The 21979-nt window shown below is 39.2% G+C and overlaps 1 protein-coding gene across 1 annotated transcript in view; it reads left to right on the top strand.

Moving 5' to 3' along the window:
- Positions 1-21979, top strand: part of DNAH3 (dynein axonemal heavy chain 3) — a 59355-nt gene that overhangs the window by 22194 nt on the left and 15182 nt on the right. Inside the window, exons 28-52 of the mRNA XM_018915945.3 lie at positions 143-341; positions 1345-1453; positions 1711-1824; positions 2908-3084; positions 4088-4179; positions 4591-4810; positions 5586-5720; positions 6918-7029; positions 7559-7800; positions 8394-8494; positions 8573-8678; positions 9495-9624; positions 10106-10342; positions 10731-10834; positions 11827-12121; positions 12521-12700; positions 13758-13881; positions 13970-14126; positions 14569-14712; positions 15252-15918; positions 16029-16194; positions 16526-16742; positions 17680-17862; positions 18742-18940; positions 19838-21979. Of these exons, the coding sequence (XP_018771490.1) occupies positions 143-341; positions 1345-1453; positions 1711-1824; positions 2908-3084; positions 4088-4179; positions 4591-4810; positions 5586-5720; positions 6918-7029; positions 7559-7800; positions 8394-8494; positions 8573-8678; positions 9495-9624; positions 10106-10342; positions 10731-10834; positions 11827-12121; positions 12521-12700; positions 13758-13881; positions 13970-14126; positions 14569-14712; positions 15252-15918; positions 16029-16194; positions 16526-16742; positions 17680-17862; positions 18742-18940; positions 19838-21979 (6552 nt within the window). The remainder of the gene's footprint in view (positions 1-142; positions 342-1344; positions 1454-1710; positions 1825-2907; positions 3085-4087; positions 4180-4590; positions 4811-5585; positions 5721-6917; positions 7030-7558; positions 7801-8393; positions 8495-8572; positions 8679-9494; positions 9625-10105; positions 10343-10730; positions 10835-11826; positions 12122-12520; positions 12701-13757; positions 13882-13969; positions 14127-14568; positions 14713-15251; positions 15919-16028; positions 16195-16525; positions 16743-17679; positions 17863-18741; positions 18941-19837) is intronic.

Below are 21979 nucleotides of genomic sequence, written 5' to 3'. Positions count from 1 at the left end.
CCTCTCTAACATGAAAACAAGCCTCTAAATGTTGAATTACTCTTATATAGCTCTAAGTAAATGTTACTTTACTTATAAGTTAAGTAAACTACCTCAGTAGAAGAGTCTAGATTTTTTAAACAATCTGTGTCCTACTCTGCAGCTCGTGATGTGGTCTCAAAATTGTTTGAAGACAGAGTCACAGATCTGAATGACTTCCAGTGGATTTCTCAGCTGAGATACTACTGGACAGAGAATGATGTGACAGTGAGAATGATCACAACAGAAATGAGATATGGTTATGAGTACCTGGGCAATTCACAACGTCTGGTTATAACCCCACTGACAGATCGATGTTACAGGTAAGGACATACTGTCTGTGAATAAGGCTTTCTTTTTCTGGATTATTCTGTGTTTACTTCCTTTTTCCCTGTCAGTAATAGGAGGAACCTCAGAAGCTAACATTTTCTTGTAGATTTTGCCCTAATATGGTAAAAATATTTACAACGTATAGCCTTCTACACCAATAGAGTAGAAATAGATTCTACTGTATCCAAGAAGGTGCTTCTGAAAAGAGGTGGCAGCACATGGTATTGGAACTGCAAAGAATTCTTCAGGAGCACTGGTCAATTAATTTTTCTGAAGTAAGACACACAGTTTGGGTATGCCTGCCTGTAAGATAAATGAGGTAATTAAAAAGCCCTTCACAGATACTCGAATGCAGTTAGCTTCCTGTTCCTCCACTGGCTTGCAAAAAGCTGTAATGGAAATACTTCAGTCTTCAAGGTTAAAATATTCAAAGACATTTCATATTTCACTTCTGGTGAGCCCTCAAGACACGAGTCAAAGCCTTTGAATTATGGTTTTGTAAAATAATTAGATCATTCCAGTATTAACAGGGATCTCATTTTAGTAGTATGTTCCCTTGAAAAGCAATGTGATTCCCAGGTTTTGTAACAACCTTTATGCTTCCTCATCCATTTCTAAAGATTGGCTGAATTTATAAAGCCAGCTTCATGCTCTTGCCAGTTCAAGTGCCGCTTGAGGGAAATGTGTGCTTTTGCAGGCTCTACCATTTTGCTCATGGCACTGTTCATTTGCTTGTGTAATTGAGGGTATACAAGGAGGATGCATGTAATAAGAGCCTTGACATTCCTTTTAGGCCAAGTGGCCAAACGTGACCTTCCACAATTAGGAATCACTTATGAGACAATACTGGCTTTTTAGGGCAAGCTGTGAAGTCAGTAGAGAAACAAGTGAATTGTTTTCAGGAAAGCCTGTATAGGAAAGTACATGTCGATCCATTCAGAAATAATCTGATGTTAAAGATTGCTATTTCTAATGCCTGTGTTCTTGATATTGTAGGACATTAATGGGTGCCTTGAAATTAAGTCTTGGTGGTGCTCCAGAAGGGCCTGCTGGAACTGGCAAAACAGAAACAACAAAAGATCTAGCAAAAGCTATAGCTAAGCAGGTACCAAAACTCCCTTTTTTTGCTTTCTACTGTTTCTGTTTGGATATGTAGATATTAAAATGCCATTCTTAAGCAAGTGCATCTTATTTTGTAGCTATTCATTTACAGCTGGATTCAAACTTCTTAAAGGTCCTTCCCAGCCTAATGATTCTGTGATTCTGTTCTTTATTCATGGGAATAGTTGATAACAAGCTCAAAGAATTTTATAGAGGACTTTGTGGTAATACTGAGAAATGTTCTCTGTGTTTTTGTTGTAGTGTGTTGTCTTCAACTGCTCCGATGGCCTCGATTACAAGGCAATGGGCAAGTTCTTTAAGGGGCTGGCACAGGCTGGGGCGTGGGCCTGCTTTGATGAGTTCAATAGAATTGAGGTAATGTTTTAACTCAAATAAAATAAGAAAGCTTCAGTTTAAGACACAAGAAGTTTTAGATTTAGACATGACAGCATTATTGCCAATTTTCTGCTTTTACTTGTGGTAAGGCCTCTTTGTTTTGATAATTAGTGACGCAGAAATAAGCACTCTGCTGCTTGCTCTAGAAGCACATGTGCTGTGTTGCAGTGGTGTTGTGTTCTGGGTCAATTTAGCTGAAAAAAAAAAGTTCCTTTACAGTTCTTTCTTTTGTATGTGCCACTCATTTGTTGGGAAAGAAATGTTCTTGTCTTTTCCTTGAGAAATCAAGCTACAGGTGTGGAGTTGCATTTGTCTATGTTCAGCAAAGGACAGACAAGTCCCAGTGGAGGGATTCTTGTAATGACTAGAGCTGAGTGTCACCAACTGAGTGACCTGATTATCAAGATGTGGAAACTGACACATCTAATTCAACCCTTGATCTTACTCTGGTCTTTTTGGTTTTGTTTAATTTGGTCACTGATGACTTTGGATAAGTTTTATCATTCATTGATGAAATTCCATTTAAGTATATACTAGTAAATGTGGAAATTTCATCAAATTCTATTTTGTATGTATTAGTATCTTAAACTCCTTAATTTTTCTGGTTTTCAGCTGCAGCTTGTTTTCTAATGAATTCAAGCATTAGCATTTCTTTTCCAATATTCTGTTACCTTGATACTTTCAAACAATCAGCAAGCCTTAGCTATTATTTACCCTCAATTTTGGGCATTGAGTGAATCAGTTTTTCTGGTCTGAGTTGAAGGGAAAGTGCTTTTAGAGGCCTCCAGAGGGAGTTCCTGTCCAGCTAACTTAGATGTCTGCATTCAGGCACACTGTATTTCCCCGAGGAGGCTTTTAGAAGCCTCTGTTGATCAGTCTCAGTCGAGTAGAGAATAGTGGCACCAACTTTCAGAGGATCCCTTCGACAGACAGCTAATACATAGGCTCTGGGCGATTTTCCCTGGAGGAATGCAAATAAAGCCATCAAAATATGTAAACAAAATCATGTTATATTGCTTCTTCAAGTGTCTTATGTTTTCCAATCTGTTCTGTCTGCATTAGGTTGAAGTATTATCTGTAGTTGCCCAGCAAATACTTAGCATCCAGCAAGCTATAATTCGCAAACTCAAAAAATTCATCTTTGAAGGGACAGAAATCTCTCTTAACCCCACATGTGCTGTGTTTATTACCATGAATCCTGGCTATGCTGGACGGGCAGAGTTGCCTGATAATCTGAAGGTAATCTGAAATCCTGTTTTCTTGTAGAAATTAAACTGAATTTGTGACTTCTTGTCTATAATAATAAAAAAGTCATCAGTTGAATAATAAACTGATGTCTAATGGTTGCTTAGCTTAAGGAAGAAAATGAACATCCTCTCCCTTGCTACTTCTGCTGAGCATGACCCCATGTGCTCTGGAATATCCCTTGGCTCAGCTGTCCTGGCTGTGTCCCCTCTCAGCTCCTTGTGCACCCATTCTCCTGGCAGGTGTGTGGGGTGAGGAGCAGGAAAGGCATTGACTCTCTGTGAGCTCTGCTCTGCAATAACTAAAGCATCCCTGAATAATCAACTCTGTTTTCAGCACAAATCCAAAACACAGCCTCAGGCCAGCTACTGTGAAACAATTTTACTCTACCCCAGCCAAAACTAACACAACTGATAACCTATTCAGGTGTATCCTGCTATGCTTTTCACCAAGCAGGTGAAAATGCACAGAAGAAAGGTCTCAGACTGATCATATTGATACCAGTTTACAGCTTTAACTGTGCTCTCCCTAATGGGAAATTCTCTGGGTTTACAGTGGTTTGGTGATCCAAATCCCAATTTAGATTTATTATAACTTTGTGAGTTGCTGAGACACTATGGAGAGACTGGTATGGTCCTGGTTCTTTTTCTGACATTGCCACAATTCTTTGCATGATCTTTTACAAAGCATTAACCACACCATGTGCTGGATTGTCTGTTAGGAAAGTGAGATGAATGCCACCTCCCTTTTCCTCTATTTAGTTCTTTAGAATTGACTCTTTCTAAGCATTTGTTACTGCAGTGCTTAGCACAGACTTCTTGAACCTCTCGATAAGATCAGAATAGAATAGAATTCTAAAGCAGTCTGGTAGATTTCAGATGATTCATGAATTCTTTGCATTCATGAATTTATGGAGAGATGCTATTCTTACAAAACAGGCAAAATTTATTACAGTATTCCACAGTCAAAAGTTGGCATCTTACTTTTTTCCTCACAGGCACTGTTCCGAACAGTTGCCATGATGGTCCCAGATTATGCCTTGATTGGGGAAATTTCACTTTATTCAATGGGATTTCTGGACTCTAAGAGGTAAGACATGCTGAATTTTCTACCTTAGTTGGGTCTGATAATACCTCATTCCTCTATAGGCATATATGTGTGTTTGAGGCTTACATGGAAGGCTGTTCATGTTTTGTTTCTCTAGAAAGTACTTTTTAATCTCCTGCTTTCTTGTCAATTCTCATTCTCCACCTCATATTCCCAGATGTGCACTTCTACACAGAATCATTTGGAAAATTTATCAAAATATCATACAGAATTCCTAGATGATTCACATGTCCTGTAGCAATCCACAGTCTTGCTTCCCAGGTGTCTTGGGCCATCTTGTCAGCTGCTGTGTCTTAGAATCACTGCAGATACTTTGTGTGTATAGGAAGGTGAATTATTTTCCTTGCATGGTGAGACATTTTCACTCTACATGTAATATTTTATTATCCACAGTCTTGCCCAGAAAATTGTTGCCACTTACCGTTTGTGCTCGGAGCAGTTGTCATCCCAACACCACTATGATTATGGGATGCGTGCAGTGAAATCTGTCCTGACAGCAGCAGGGAACCTAAAACTGAAGTACCCAACTGAAAATGAAAGTGTGTTGTTGCTTCGGGCTTTGATGGATGTTAATTTGGCCAAGTTCTTGTCCCAGGATGTGCCATTGTTTCAGGTAAGGTATCAGGCCAGTGTGTCTTAGGTTATAAGAACTCAGACAAACAGGTCATTATCTTAATTTGGAACAGTTTGATCTAGGTGATGCCATATTAGTATAGAGTTATTTCAGTCCACTGATCTGGAGGAACTCTTTGGTTCTGTTAGGATTATTTTGAAAAACAAACTTTCAGTGGTTCCTTTAAAGTTATTCTATAAAATGTTTCAGATGATATCTTGTTAAAAATCATCTTGGGCTGTTTCATTCACAGAAATCATTCTTTGAAGTTTGTTTTATGGCTTTGTGCTCCAAAAGAGATGTGGATAATTAAGTTAAGGTCATTTAGAAATTTGAGTTCAGAGTAAAAATGATGATGTTTCTGTTTGCATGCTGCTTTAGTAGCAAATAAATTAAGATACAAAGCACTCAGTATTGAGGACTAAAAGCTAGGGTAGAAGCACAGCCAGAGTCACTGCTCTGAAGTTTTGGAACACATACCATTCTATTTAATCACTGAAATTCTTTCAACTACTTTCACATCATTTTGTGTAATCCTGATGGGAGCAAATTTGCAAAGCAATAGCAAGGTGTTCATGAAAACTGCAGGCACAGGTTTCTGTTCGATGTGTACAGAATACTTCCATGGCTGCAGTTTGCCTGGAAGTTAGTTTTGTCCAGCTGAGGACATTTGGTTTTAAGCTCCTGTTATCGGTATGAATATTGTTTTACTTGGGAATTTTCTCTTTCTGTAACCTGTGTTTAAATAGTGTTCAATTCTGTCTTTCCTTAACAGGGTATCATATCTGACCTGTTTCCTGGAGTGGTTCTTCCTACACCAGACTATGACATATTTATCAAGGCACTAACTGAAAATATTGAAAAATTGAATCTTCAACCAGTGCCATGGTTCATTGGAAAAATTATTCAGGTTTATTTTCACATACTTCTGGGGAAGAAAAGCATGAGACCAGAAACACTCTCCATTCACTGTCTGTGTCATGATGAATACCTAATAGTTTCCTTACCAATTAATGGAATATTACAAATGGGGTATTTTTACAGAGTACAAATCATGGAATAAAAGCCTGCTTTGGTTAGAGTGATTTTGTAATTCAGTCTGTGAAGGAGCTAATATGTGCAGCCACATTGTAGGGCTTGTCCTTCAGGATAGGAAATTAAAGTGAATCTGTTACTAACTGAGACAGTGTAGCCTAGTGAACAGAATGCTGGACTGGGAGTCAGGCTCTGTTCCCAGTTCTGTACAGTCTCCTTGACAAGTCTTGAAAGAGGTGACCTTGCTTATGTTTCACTTCCAGCCCTGTGTTCCCACTGCCTCCCATTTACTAGTATTGGGGACCTTTTAAACAATACTTACCTTTTTTCTTGTGCAGCCTAGTGACAGGGTAATGGCAAGGGTAAAAATGTGTGGCCTTTGCCTGGGTCATCAGTGGCCTCTCCAACAGCAGTTCATACTTCATGGCTTATGTTCAGACTTGCCCTATGCTGCTTTCTAAACCATGCTGTATCTTTGATTTAAACAAGGGTAGTGTTAACTGGTTAGGAAGTTAAAATAGGAAATATCAGCCTTAACATGATTAAAAGAAAATCTTCTTAGGGGTTATTACAGGTCTGCTTGATGGTGGTTTCACTTTGACTTGAGCTTTGACAGGATCTTGTGGGGTGACTGAAGAAGTTACTGCTCTTGCAGTCCAAACTCAGTCTTTATGGGACTGACCATGTGTCAGATGCTCAGAGCTGTAGTTTCAGCCCCTCTTTGTCAGCTTCATTGGTAACCACTGATTTCAGTTCAGAGCTGTGATCTACAGTGTCTGATGAGTGCTCTCACACCCTGTACAGTGCTGCTGTTGCAGTTGAGAGATGACATTTAGCAAGGTGAAAGGAAAGGGAGGATGCCTGGGGAAAACAACTTCTTAAATTGTTTCAGTGAGAATTGCCATAGAAGCATGACTACACTCTGATTTGGATTAAGTCTGGTCAGCCAGCAGAGCACAGAGATCTGGTTATGCCACATCTGAATGCAGGAGGGAGAATTCTATTTTCATTCCCATAACATGTAACACTTCTTTTGTGCCATGCTAAGGAGTGGCTCTCCTGTCCCTGGCAGGTGTACGAAATGATGCTGGTGCGTCATGGTTTCATGATTGTTGGAGATCCTATGAGTGGGAAAACCAGTTCATACAAAGTGCTGGCTGGAGCCCTGGCTGATTTGTGTGCAGGTAACATTGTCCAGCCACAAGCTTCTCATTCAATGAAGTCAATTCTATGACTGTTATTTTTGCTTTGCTGAGATATGCCCAGGTTGTTAATTGTCCTATACTCTTCCTTCTTGACTGCAGAATTTCTATTAATTGAACTATTTTTGTCTGGTATATTTGTGTGATAGTATTTTTCTCTACGTCTACTGGAACAGTAACCTATACTAATGTGTTTATGTTTTATTTTTTGGCATTTTATTTGTGCATAATACTCTTGAAAAAATTAGCTCTGGTAGGATATTGTAAGTAGCTCCCATAAATATATGAAATCTATGCTGCTCTGCTTTTTTTTCATGTGTTATTTTACAGCAGACTTCTTCCTTGCCTTGTACAAGTAAGGGAATTTCCTGTTTACTGCTACCTAGGTGCCACAAATCTGGGTTCTTTGCTTTGAGCAACTGGACTAAGATCCTCAGGAATCATCTTGTTCAGCTATTGAATAAAACTAACTATCACATTCTCAAGCTCATGTATTTGTCTTTTTACACAGCAAACACCATGGATGAGTTTGCTGTTGAGTACAAAGTTATTAATCCCAAAGCCATTACTATGGGGCAGTTGTATGGCAGTTTTGATCCTGTAAGTCATGAGTGGTCAGATGGAGTTCTTGCAAAGGCCTTCAGAGAACAAGCATCTTCTACCACAGAAGATCGCAAGTGGATTATTTTTGATGGCCCTGTGGATGCAGTTTGGATAGAGAACATGAACACTGTGCTGGATGATAATAAAAAGGTAGCCTAATTTTTGCCCCTGCCCTCATCCTTGAATAAACATATTTAATTTTAGTAGTAGCAATATTGTTACTGCATTAGTCAAAGGAGGTGTGAAATTCAGGAAAGGCTAATGTGCCTAAAAGCACTGCTTAATTTCCCCAGTTGTGTGAGTGGGTTTAGATGATATTAGATAATATTAATCCATTACTTCTCCCTAGAAGCCTTGTCATTCTCCTTCTTTATTGAAATGAGGTTGATCATTGAGGCTTTTTTATCGACCCTTTTAGGAAACTGAAATACATGGACTCAGCTCTGTGACTGAAAACCGAACTTGCTTAAATTACCTCGAGAATAAATTTAAAAAAAGCTGCAGGTCATAACTGCTTTTTCTTGCAGAGTTATTTAAAGTTAGAGCATTGGTCTCTGTGTCTCTGCAAGCCTTTCAGTAAGACATGGAAAAGTTGAGACAAGGTCATAAAATATCATGTATTGTAAGGATACAAATGAATGAATGAGGAGTGACACTAAGTGGAATGTCCAGTGGTTTTATGACAGACAATGTGATCAGCACTGATATGACTAGACCATGTTTATGTGATGCTCTTCTTCCAGTTATGCTTAATGAGTGGTGAAATAATTCAGATGAGCTCAAAAATGAGTTTAATCTTTGAGCCAGCAGACTTGGAGCAGGCATCTCCAGCAACTGTCAGCAGGTAATGTGAGAGCATTCAAGGTTCAACTGTCCCATCTTGCACATGTATTCCTCTACCACAGGTGTTTGTTCTTCCCAGGTGTGGTATGATCTATATGGACCCACAACAGTTGGGTTGGAAGCCGCTGAAGGATTCCTACATGAAAACTCTGCCTCCAAACCTGCAGGAAGAACACCGACAGCTGGTGCGAGACTTCATTTTTTGCGCAGGTCTAATTAGAAGATTAACTATAAGGTGACATTCACAGTTTGCCCACTTGAAGGCAGGCATGCAGAATCAAAACTTCATTATTATTACCATTAACAGTTTAGTCTTCAAAGCCTTTTTGACTTCATTGCTTAAATGAAGGAGAGCTCTTTGTGCTGTGTTTATTTATAATTTTCTTAGTTCATCAGAATAAAGTCATTATTCCTTAACCAACAGATAGCCTGACCCTTTAGTGCATCTCCTTCAGTACTAGTCCCTGGGAAAAGGTTAGATCATGATTTCTGTCCTGTTTTCCAGTTTGAGTTCACAGAGCAGATACCACCAGCCATGGTCAGTATTTACTCACATGCTGTAGCACTCCTGCAGGCCCCAGTGAGCCCCACCATGCTGGAATTTCTGCTGTGGCACAGTATCTGTGCTGGGTCCTCTGTAGGACCTCCTCTTTAAGGGAGGGTGTCATCCCTTTGTTTCTGTTGGAATATTTTTGTTGTTGCCTAAGCAAAACAGGAGTCTCTCTAGGCTGAGCTTTGCTCTGCTGTCTGGATTAGTAACTGGGTAACAGAATTCCTGCTGAAAACTTCTCTGTGTTACAAACATCTTGTTTTTACCATCAGACAGTGATGGTGTGATGTTGTGAACATTTCAGTACTGCCTCACACAAGCCCTTTCCTGATCTCTTTGCCAACCTGGACAATTTCTGATGCCTTATGTTTGACTGAGGGTGAATTGAGGGACAGTGGGGAATGTGGCAAGTCCTGCATTGTCACACAGCTGTTTCCTTTTCTCCTGGTAGGTCGATGACTTGTTTATGTGGCTAGTTGAGCCTTGTTTAGATTTTATTGACCGTCATTGCAAATTCATGGTAAAAACGTCCTCTCTTCACCTGAGTAACAGCTTGATGAAACTCTATTCTTCTCTCCTTGGTAAGTACCCTAAGCTGCCTGGTTTTTATTTCAATTTTTCTTTTTTTTCCTGCCATGTCCCAGGACAAAATGCAGCTTATAAGATGCAAGGAAATACCAAAGGAATTCCTTACTGTTGAGTTCATATAAGACTGTCTGTGATCTCACTGATCAGTATTATTAAAAGTTCTTTGCGTACAGAGCTTTGACATTTGGAAACTGGTGTCATTACAAAACTAAACATGATTTTGCAAGTATGTTCTACGTTTTGCTTGCTGTTTGCTGCCATCTGAAAAAAAGAGTTAGGACTATTTTTCTTCTAATTTCATTTTTATTTGTAAACAGTATATTACACAGACGAGATCCTCCATTTGTAGATTGTCTTCATTCCACTGCAGACAGTGCTCTACTTTTGTCTCAGGATACTTCTGCAAAAATGTATTTTGAATTGGATTTCTGATTATTACTGGCTTTTAACTAAAATTCAAAATATGTGTTTTAGATGAAATTAAGGAATGTGATGAAGACGACAGTGAAACCATGTCTGCTCAGCAGATCACCTCATGGCTGCAGGGCCTTTTCCTTTTTGCTTTGGTGTGGACAATTGGAGGGATCATCGATGCAGACAGCAGAAGAAAATTTGATTCGTTTTATCGCAACTTGCTCAATGGAATGAACGAGCAAAACCCACGCCCTAAAAATGTGAAGATTAACAAAAGCAATATCTTCCCAGAAAAAGGTGCTTCTTCATAACTGTGCTTGCCTGGCCTTTTATAAAGCAGTAAGAAAGCTTGGCACTTGGTGTGCCTGGCAGATGTTAAGTCTGCAGCAGAGCCACCATCTGCCAGGCCTTGGGCTGCACAGTTGGGTGCCCTTCCCTGGCTCTTTTAACCTGGAGTAGCATATGCCTCCAGTTACACTCAAACACTGTGGCTGAATCTGACCTAAAATCATTTGGTGATAATAATGGCACTGGCGGGGTGAGACTTGGGGGGTGGGGGTGTATCTTGTGTACTAGAAAGCCTTCCATTCCCTCATAGTTTTGGAAATCTCACACTAAAATTAATGAAGTTTATTTTTATAATTTAATCAGTGGGTTTTCCTATATTGTGTTTTTCAATTAACAGGGAGTGTTTTTGACTTCTATTTTAACAAGCGTGGCCATGGGCAGTGGGCCATGTGGACAGACTACATCACAAAGGAAGAGCAAGTTATTGCCCCAGGGGCTAAGGTGCACATTGGTATCTTTATTATGCAAAATAATTATTTGACTAAATAACTTAGAGGTATGAATAATTATATTAGGCTGTTTGATGATTGCTTTGCAACATTTCCAAAGTCTCTGTGAGCTCCCTTTCATGTTTTTCACAGTTCTGGTACCACTAAGACTGGAAGTTCAGCACTGCAGGTGCACATGGAGCCCTGAGATTGCCTGGTGGTTAAGATTTGGGTTCTGCTTTGTTCTCTGACAGCATCTGATATTGGGGGAATCATGGTGGGAAAGAGCCAAAGCCTGAATTTGCATTCCTTCATTTCTGTTTTCAGTGGTTGATCTCATGATATTGTACTATGAATTATTCAGAGAAAGCAAGCAAAGAGACTTTAGGATGTGGGGAACAGTACTGAGAGTCCTGGATCCCCTCCATTTCCAAATAGAGGCCCTCAGATTTTGATGGCAGCTGTGAACTGAATGGAAGATAAGCACAGCAGAGATCTGCAGATCAAATTTCAAGATAACTTAAGCTTGTTCAACTTTTCATTCCACTGTGGTTGCCGTTGTCTTGTCTATTAAGTACATGAGACATGTAAGATGGCATTTCATTCTGCTGCCAAAAATCTTTTCTTGATATCAAATCCACAGCTGCTAATTATAAGTAAAAAATGAGGGGCAGAAAAGGATTTCCATACCAGTGTTCCTTTCCCCTTGCACAGTAGGGGAACAAACCTAGGCCATATTTAACTCTGTAGTTCTCCAGGCTTTTTATAATGTCTGTGAACCATAGTGTAGGTAATACTGGTTGTGCTATTGACTGTATAAGCCTTGAACAAGAGGTAGGGCCATAGTATTTACTAGAACCTTGTTGTAGCTTAGGTTTTCAGACAATAGAACTTTCTAAAATGCATATGTATTACAGGGTTCCTGTAGTTGCTTGCAAATAGTCATGTTGATTAAGGTATTAGATGTTTGATTTTCATGTTTTATTTTACTTTCCTGCGTAACAGGTATCTGAGCTGATCATTCCAACAATGGAAACTGCCAGACAAATGTTTTTTCTTCAAACATACGTGGAGCATAATGTCCCTTTGCTTTTTGTGGGTCCCACTGGCACTGGAAAAACAGCTATAACTAACAACTTTCTACTGAAACTTCCAAAGGAAAAATACATCCCGAGTTTCATCAACTTCTCTGCAAGAACATCTGCTAACCAGACCCAGGATATTATTATGTCCAAGCTGGACAGAAGAAGAAAAGGATTGTTTGGACCTCCAACAGGGAAAGAAGCTATAATTTTTGTGGGTAAGACATATTTATTTCATTTTTTAAAAATAATTCTTGTTCTGGTTTTAGGCAAAGGAAGTGGTTCACCAAGACTAGCAAATTTGGATTGCCTCAGTGCTTTTTTCAGGCATCCAGAGAATCCTGGAATCACCTGAGCTGGAAGGGACCCAGAGGAATCACCAAAGGATTAGCACTGCCCTTGCTGAGAGGTTTAAGTCACCAGCCACACTAAGTTAAGCCATCACCCTAATTATGCCTGTGAGGTGTAGTGGTATTTGATTTTGGTTTGTTCAGTGGGTAGCAGGAATAACAACACACAACCTTTTTCTACCTCTAGTTCAGTTATTTTTCCTCTTAGAAGAAAACTGAATTCCCAGACACTGAGGTTTTTTTATTCAATGTCTGTGCTCTCCATAGATGACCTAAACATGCCTGAAAAGGAAGTGTATGGAGCCCAGCCAGCTATTGAGCTTCTCAGGCAATGGATTGATCACGGGCACTGGTACGACAGGAAGGATTCATCCCACCTCAGTATCATAGATGTCCTGCTTGTCACAGCTATGGGTCCCCCTGGGGGAGGCAGGAATGACATTACAGGTAGGAAATACATGACTATGGCAGGTGGTTATCTAGCTGATTGAAATTAAGGGGTGGGTTCAGGTTTGCTGATGGCAAATCTGACATTTATCTATGACTGGTGGATCTACAGGTGCATTCACTGAGTGGGTCATTCCAAGTACAGGTCTGTTATGTTCAAGTTCAAATCTGTAACTCTACCAGAGGGAGATGAATCACCATTAGAAACAATTTTTAGAGTTGATTAAACTGTGAATGACAGAAGTTATTCTAAAATTAGCAATGGAGATTGTTTCTGGTTTTTGTTATTTGGAAAAGGGAGGGAATAGATTGTTTCTGGTTTCTGTTATTGGAAAAGGGAGGGAATACATCTGCTTGCCATGTCTCTGGCAAGTCTCTTCTGAAGTTGTATCTCCTGCTGCTAAGGTAGGCTGCCTGCATTTATTTACAGAAATGTTACCTGCAAGTCCATGATTCCTGTCACAGCACCACAAGGGAGGTTATACTTTCTAATGAAAACATTATGTAAATAAAAGCACTAATGTAGCTACAGCTACATTATTATAGGCTCTACACAGCTGGATTGTTATAAGGCACTTCATGCTGCTTTGCTTCTTATAAAAACCATGATACAGATATAACTGTGTGTGTTCTGAGGAGGCTTTATGAAAATAAGTCTTCTGATACAGCTCAATTTCTAAAATTTACTCATGTGTAGACCAGTTCTTTTTAGGTGAAAGCCAATAACAAGATGCTTGACTTTGTAAAGGTTTTACTGTGTCATATCATAATCAAAAGGCTGATGTGAGCTGGAATTTTAAATTGGGTAATAGCCTTGTAATGATGATTCATGTTTTGCATATTCAAAACAGTTGTTTTAAGTTAAATACTTATAGAAAATGTAGTCCAGTTTATTTTGCTTCACTGCTAGGGCAAAAATTTGCCAGAAACAAAATCATGAAGCTGGTGCCAGATTCAAACGTTTTTTAATGACAGGCAAACCTAGAAGAAGAAAGGTGAAAAGTGGAAAAATATATGACCACTTAAATCTCTCTGCATCCTTCTGTGTGTGTTCTAGGACGCTTCACACGGCACTTGAATATTGTCTCTATCTGTGCTTTCAATGATGACATTTTAACCAAGATTTTTACTGCAGTTACTGACTGGCACTTTGGCAGTGGCTTTGATGCTTCATTTCTAAGGTAATGGGATCTATTTACTGTAGCACCTTTGTCTTTTCCCTGTGCTTTATCTGCAGAAGTTAAACTTGTATTTCTTTTTCTTCCTAAGGCTGGGTAAGATGATGGTCCAAGCGACGTCGGTGCTTTATAAATTGGCAGTTGATAATTTTCTCCCAACTCCTTCAAAATCCCACTATGTCTTTAATCTCCGGGATTTTTCCAGGGTTATTAAAGGAGTTCTGCTCTGTCCACACACTCATTTGCAAGTAAGTTGTAGTTTCATTATGTTGATGTAAGAGAGAGCAGAGAAAAAGTTTATTTTTGTAATACCTGAACAATGATTTCAATAGATTTACAGAATTTAAGGTCAGAATAGACCCTGAATTCCTTGTTATGTATTTCCTGTTTGTCTCTGAGGGAGAGAGCTGTCATTTTGTTAATACAATTTGATTTGATGTAGTAGAGAAAAAATGTTTTGACATGAGAGTCCCAGTTTGTGTTGGCAGGAAGGACAAGATGGTAACTAGGTGAGGAATCCAGTTAAGTTAGCAGATGCTGGGCCATGTGCTGAATAGCTTGGGATTGAAAGATTCCCACTGAGTTCAGTACAAGGTATAGCAAGGTCCAGATGGACATTTCTAACCTTTTCTCTTTGAACAAATCCTGCCTGAGCAATATTTACCCATTCTTTTGTATTTTCATTTTCAGGATGGAGATAAACTGATCAGACTTTGGGTTCATGAGGTTTACAGAGTTTTCTATGATCGCTTGGTTGACGACGATGACAAGAATGTTTTCTTTCAGATGGTACAAGAGACAACATTAAATAGCTTCAAGCAGAATTTTAATAAGGTATTTTTGGGTAATGTACTGGGACCAAGATGATACTGATGCATTTTCAGAAATACTTAAACATTGAGATTAAATCAGTATTGGAGGCATTTTGCAATATTTTGATCAGTGAATTTAAAAAGTATGGACAATCTTCTGTTCAGTATCGAGTATTCATATGAGAATGACTCATAACTTCTGAAGGATTCTGTGTTGGTACAGAGGATGAACTGGAATTGAATAAATGTCTTGCACAGCATTTTTCTGTGCTTTTACCCAGGATAATTATTTGGATGATCCAATGGGTGTAGTGGGTACCTTTCTGAGAAGCCTTTTTAGAACTATCCTATATTTGACAGCAGTACCTCTCTGTGAGTATGCATATATGGAAACCCGCCCCTCAACCTACAGTATTATTTTCCAGACCAAGGTTATAACTAGAACATGGAAAGCAGTGCTTTCTGCAATATTAATGCTATGTAGATAAGGATTATTACGACTTTAAATAAAATAATTCTCTAATAGCTAGAATTATCTGTTGATTCTTGTATTTTTGCTAGGTACTGAGTCATCTCTCACCTACTGGAAAAGTCACTGATGATAATATTCGTGCCCTGTTCTTTGGAGACTATTTAAAGCCGAGCAGTTCTGTCAGAATTTATGATGAAATCACAGACCTAAAGCAGCTGACAAGCGTGATGGAATACTACCTTGAGGAATACAACAATATCAGCAAGGCCCCCATGTCCCTGGTCATGTTCCAGTTTGCCATTGAGCACATCTCCAGGATATGCAGGGTACTGAAACAGGATAATGGACACCTGCTGTTGGTGGGCGTCGGCGGCAGCGGCCGGCAAAGCGCGACCAAGCTCGCCACCTTCATGAATTCCTTTGAGCTCTTCCAGATAGAAATCACCAAGTCCTATGGCATCAGTGAATGGAAAGATGATATTAAACAAGTGATGTTGAAAGCAGGTGTTGGGAACAACAATGTGTCCTTTTTGTTCTGCGATAATCAAATAAAGGATGAATCGTTTGTAGAAGATATCAACATGCTTTTAAATACTGGGGATGTGCCCAATATCTTTCCAGCGGATGAGAAAGCTGAAATTGTTGAGAAAATGCAAGGTGCAGCAAGGATGGAGAACAGGAAAATTGAAGCCACACCCCTTGCTATGTATAATTTCTTTATTGAAAGGGTGAAGAAAAATTTGCATATTGTCTTAGGTCTGTATACAATGCGTTGTTTCTTAGAATGTTTTTATTTAGGTTTATTTGTTTCTCTGCTTCCTAACTGCAAAGAAAGTTAGGTAACGATCATGTTTTTATTTCTGCAGCCATGAGTCCTATTGGAGATGCATTTCGGAATCGATTAAGGATGTTCCCTTCACTGATAAACTGCTGCACCATTGATTGGTTCCAAACCTGGCCTACAGATGCTTTGGAAATGGTTGCTAACAAGTTTTTAGAGGATATTGAGCTCAAAGATGACATTAGAAAAGAGTATGAGTTTTTTTCTCAAGAAACATGTGAAGCAAAAGTTTGTTCCCCTGTCCCTTGTGCCCCCAATGTATTTGATCTGTCCTTATAGATGGACAAAGCTAAGCAAACTCTGGGATTTCCGTACAAGTCAAAGATACTGAGACAAATGTATCTGATGTTTCTCAAAACTACACCACTCTTTGAGAAGAGTCCATAATATTTCTAATAATTTGGAAAATACATTCCTGCCTTCCCTAACACTTATATGATTTCATAAGCTTAGAGTAATTTTTTGAGAGTTGACATAAAGACAGACTGGATTTTCAAAGTAATGTGGAAAATTTTTCCCTAGGGTTGTATCAGTGTGCCAATATTTCCAAGAAAGTGTGAGAGAACTCTCAGTTGGCTACTACGCTACGCTGCGCAGACACAACTACGTGACACCAACTTCCTACGTGGAGCTGATTCTCACCTTCAAGTCCCTGCTGAACAGAAAAAGGGAAGAAGTTGACATGATGAGGACTCGTTATCTTGTGGGACTTGAAAAGCTTGAATTTGCAGCTTCACAAGTAAGTTTCAAATGAAAATGCTGAATATGTGCCATAGGCATACTTTAGTGTGGAGTCTGTATGGTTGAAACTTATAAAAATAAAACATTCATTTGTTCCTCACTGTATTCATGATGCTATTGATAGCTTTCTGTAGAAAGCCAGCAGGAAAAGTTAGATTTCTGCTTAATAAGTTGAAGAACTGTAGTCTCTACATTTGGACTATAGCTCTTAATAGAAAACAAAATTAGAATGAAGGTACTCATTAAATGTTGAAGGAATAGACAATATAAATTTCATTATTTTCTGAAAACCTTTTATGGAGAATCTTCCTCAGCATTCTAGTACCTATTACATTTTCCAAAATAGGGGAGAAATTGCAAAACATTCTTAAGACAATATTAAGCATTAATTCCTGAGTAGATTCCAAGTAGGAAATTGATCAGGTTCCAGATAAATAATTCCTTTTTCAACCCATGTGATCCAGGGATTGATCTTTCCAAGATACAAACTAAAGGGGCTTCTAGATACTTGCTGGATGAAGAAGAAGATCCAGTTTGCACCTGTTGCTGTCACAAATTCTGTGTTCCATTCCATATTTCTTTTGGATTTTGTTTTCCACCTGTGCACTAAAGCATTATTTTGACTTTCATTATCTGAAAGTGACTGTGAGGGAAAAATAGAATTAATAAATATATTTCTTATTAGTGACATTAATGAATCTTAAAAAAGCAAGTGTATTGCATAGATGATGATAAATATACCTTTTAAAATCTAGTCAGGTAAATGAAACAGCTCTTAGCAAAAATAAACTAGAGAACTAATTCTTTAGATCAAATGTCCTTTTTTAGATTTTATTACTAGAGGAGTTTCCAATCTTTATTCCTAAGACATCAAGATATGAAATGCATGCAATGTTTGCCCAGATTTCTTCTTGATTTACTGTTGTATTCATCAGGTTGCAGACATGCAGAAAGAACTGACTGACCTTCAGCCTGAACTGATTAAAACGTCTGCAGAAACAGATAAAATGATGGTCAAGATTGAAAAGGAAACAGTTGAAGTAGATGCAAAAAAGGCAATAGTGTCAGCAGATGAAAAAGAGGCCAACGATGCAGCTGCTGTTGCCCAGGGTATCAAGGTAGAGCACAAGGGTTTGAGCCTGGAGCAGGATGGGTTCCGAGTAAATGGGAGCTGTGATGATGTGTTAATGGCGTGAGCCAAGCTCTTAAAGTAACAAAACTGCAGACGATGAATGACACTCCTACTAGAAACACAGTAAATTCAGACTGTTTGGAGTCTGACTCTATCTCAGAGTCCTGCATAGCTTCCCTTCCTAGTTCACCTTCCAAAAGCTGTATAGCTCTTATTTCTCTACTAATATATTCTCATTTTCAACAGATTGAATAATGAGGTTAACTTTTCCAGGCCCAAAGACAGTTAAGTTAGAGTTAGCCGAGGTAATTTGGCATATGCTGCATGTAGTCCTATTAGGCATAACTTTAGAGGTAATGCCACAGCCAGACATCTGTAACACAGAATTTCCTGTGGGAAGCCACAAGATTCCTCAATATTTTTTCTGAAACTAGTTGGAAATGTCAGTGATATTTAATATGGATAATTGCTGAGATCAGAGTATAAGATAAAGTCTTTAAGCTACACAGTATCCATTTTTCACCTGAACAACACTGTAAGATTTAAATAAGAACAACTGTATCTAATATTTATATTAATTCTCATTGCTAAACCAGAGAGACTTTGTTCTTGAAAGCTTGTCTTTTTCAACTATCAGTTCAGCTTATGGAAGTTATTAGTTTATCTACAAACCTTTCCTCTTTAAACTGTGCAGTGAAATTGTGCACATAGTTTTCTCTCCTAGAAACACAATGTTGTGAAAAGTCTGGTTAATGGGTATTGAAGAAGAGAGAAGGTTCTGTGAGGCTGTGCTGTAGTGGGATGATCAGGCTGCAGGCCTGGTACTGTGTGAAGTTTTACAGCTTTCTGCCCAATGTCTTCTCAGGACGAATGTGAAGCAGACCTTGCAGAGGCTATGCCAGCTCTGGAGGCAGCAGAGGCAGCTCTAAACACCCTGAATCCTTCTGACATCACTCTTGTGAAATCCATGCAGAATCCACCTGGTCCTGTCAAGCTTGTCATGGAGAGTATCTGTGTCATGAGGGGAGTTAAAGCAGAGAGAAAACCCGACCCCAGTGGCAGTGGTAATGACACAGCTTTTGTTATTCCTGCCCCAGGAATGTGGGGTGCTGCTGTGGTGTGCTGGTGAGGTGCTTCTGGCATGAATGCAGCTGTGTGCACTGGAGGTGCATTTTGCTGGCAGTGATAAGTACACCGAGTAGTGAAGAGCTGCTTTTGCCATGCTAACATACTGCCCTTGCCTGACACTGCTGTGCAAGCTTTGTAAACACAATCCCAGTCACCAGCACAAAGTCATCTCTTCAACTTGCTTTGACCCAACCTTGACATTTGCATTGCCTTGAGGAACTCTGGGTGCTGGAGGTGTGCTGTGCACCATCTGCCTGTGTTTGCCCTTGTAATGCCTGCTTCCAAACTAACAGTTTTGCTGGGAGAGGGAATTCTACTTATACCTCTGCCATACATTAACGAGATTTTTCTGTGTGGTTTAATGTTGCTATTGTGGATTGCACAGGATTTGCAAGGTCGAAAAGAGTCCCTTTTCTTTCTTCTACCTTATGTACTACCTATATAGTTCAACCCTTTGTAATTAAAAATAAGAATTATATAAATGCCTTTAATCCAAAATGATCTTATCTAGATTAAGAAGGAGTAGTTCTACAGTTACTGATTTATCTACTAAATGATGCTAAGAAAGACTGTATAATAATTTGTTACCCTTAATGTGCTTGGTTGATTTAGAATTAATATGCAGTTAATAAATATGACATTGGTTAGTGGTGCTGAAGGTCCTGTATTAATTCCTTTAGGTATGGATTTTCCCAAACTATTTAATAGTCTTTGCATAGTAAAATTCCATTGCCGTATCATTGATGTTAATTCTTCATACTATGTTTCAAAGTATTTTTTTCAGTTTGAACATGCCTGTATTGAGCCTGATTTTAGTCTGATTTGCCATATAGGTAAAATGATTGAAGACTTCTGGGGGCCGGCCAAGAAACTTCTTTCAGATATTAAGTTCCTTGACAGATTAAAGTCATATGACAAGGATAGAATTCCTCCTCCTATAATGAAGAAAATTAGAGAGAAGTTTATGAATCATCCAGATTTTCAGCCAGAGGTTGTAAAAAATGTCTCATCTGCCTGTGAAGGCCTTTGCAAGTGGGTGCGAGCCATGGAGGTCTATGACCGTGTCCAGAAAGTGGTGGCCCCAAAGCGCGAGCGCCTGCAAGAGGCTGAAGCGATCCTGGACGTTCAAATGCAGAAGCTGCAAGTGAAACAAGCAGAACTTAAGGAGGTTGTTGATCGCCTCCAAGCTTTGCAAGATGAGTTTGATGAAATGAATAACAAAAAGATAGAGTTAGAGAATAATATTGAACGTTGCTCACTAAAGCTCGTGAGAGCTGAGCAGCTGATCAGTGGTCTGGGTGGAGAGAAGGACAGGTGGACAGAAGCTGCGCGGTTGTTAGGAATTCAGTACATAGACCTAGTAGGGGATGTGCTGTTGTCATCAGGAACTGTGGCTTACTTGGGAGCCTTTACTGTCGATTATCGCCTAAAATGTCAAAAGCAGTGGCAGGATCTGTGCATTGAAAAGAACATTCCGTGCTCCAGTGATTTTAGCTTAAGTAATACATTAGGGGATCCAGTCAAAATCCGTGCGTGGCAGATTGCTGGATTGCCAGTTGATTCTTTTTCCATTGACAATGGTGTAATTGTTTCTAACTCAAGAAGATGGTCTTTAATGATAGATCCTCAAAGGCAAGCTAATAAGTGGATAAAAAATATGGAGAAAACTAACAAGCTGTCAGTTATCAAATTATCTGACACACATTATGTGAGGACTTTAGAAACTGCTCTTCAGCTTGGAACACCAGTCTTGCTAGAAAATATTGGTGAAGAATTAGATGCTTTCTTAGAACCTATTTTATTAAAGCAAACATTCAAACAACATGGAGTAGAATACATGAAATTAGGGGAAAATATAATTGAATATTCAAGAGACTTCAGGTTTTACATGACAACCCACTTAAGAAATCCTCATTATTATCCTGAAGTGGCTGTGAAAGTTTGTCTACTCAATTTCATGATTACACCTTTGGGTCTTCAGGACCAGCTTCTTGGAATTGTAGCTGCAAAGGAAAAGCCTGAGCTAGAAGAAAAGAAAAACCAGCTAATTCTAGAAAGTGCAGCCAATAAGAAACAACTAAAGGAATTAGAAGATAAAATCTTGGAGGTCCTTTCCCATTCAGAAGGAAACATCTTAGAGGATGAAACAGCAATTAATATTTTGTCTTCATCCAAGGAGTTGTCTGCAGAAATCTCTGAAAAGCAACAAATTGCCTCTGTAACTGAGAAGGAAATAGATTCTACTCGAATGGGATATAAGCCAGTTGCTGTACATTCAGCTGTTGTCTTCTTCTGCATCTCTGATCTGGCTAACATTGAACCTATGTACCAGTATTCACTGATTTGGTTCATTAACTTGTACGTTCAGTCTATTGCTAAAAGCGTTAAGAGTGGACGTCTACAGGAGAGAATTAAAAATATAACTGAGCATTTCACAGTGAGCATCTACAATAATGTCTGTCGTTCACTGTTTGAAAAGGACAAACTGTTGTTCTCCTTCCTTCTAACAGTAGGCATTATGAAGGGAAAAGGCCAGATAGATGATGCAGTTTGGCGTTTCCTCCTGACAGGAGGTGTTGCTCTTGATAATCCTCACCCCAATCCAGCTCCAGACTGGCTGTCTAACAAATCATGGGCCGAGCTCGTTCGTGCATCTTGCCTGACCAACCTGCAGGGACTAATGGAACATGTCAGAGACAATTCTTCCAAGTGGAAGCCAATCTATGACTCTGTCAGGCCCCATGAGGAAGCCTTCCCAGATGACTGGAACTCACTGATGGGTTTAGATCGCATGGTTATTCTCAGGTGTTTGCGACCTGACAAAATTGTCCCGGCAGTGCAGGACTTCATCGTGGAAAACATGGGAAGAACATTCATTGAACCACCTACATTTGATCTTGGAAGAAGTTACAGTGACTCAAATTGTTGTGCCCCTTTGATTTTTATATTATCACCTGGTGCTGATCCTATGGCAG

Source organism: Serinus canaria, chromosome 14 (assembly GCF_022539315.1).
Source record: "Serinus canaria isolate serCan28SL12 chromosome 14, serCan2020, whole genome shotgun sequence".
In the NCBI taxonomy this organism is placed as follows: domain Eukaryota; kingdom Metazoa; phylum Chordata; class Aves; order Passeriformes; family Fringillidae; genus Serinus; species Serinus canaria.
The sequence above is the reverse complement of the archived record's forward strand: the minus strand, read 5'-3'. Positions and strand labels throughout refer to the sequence as shown.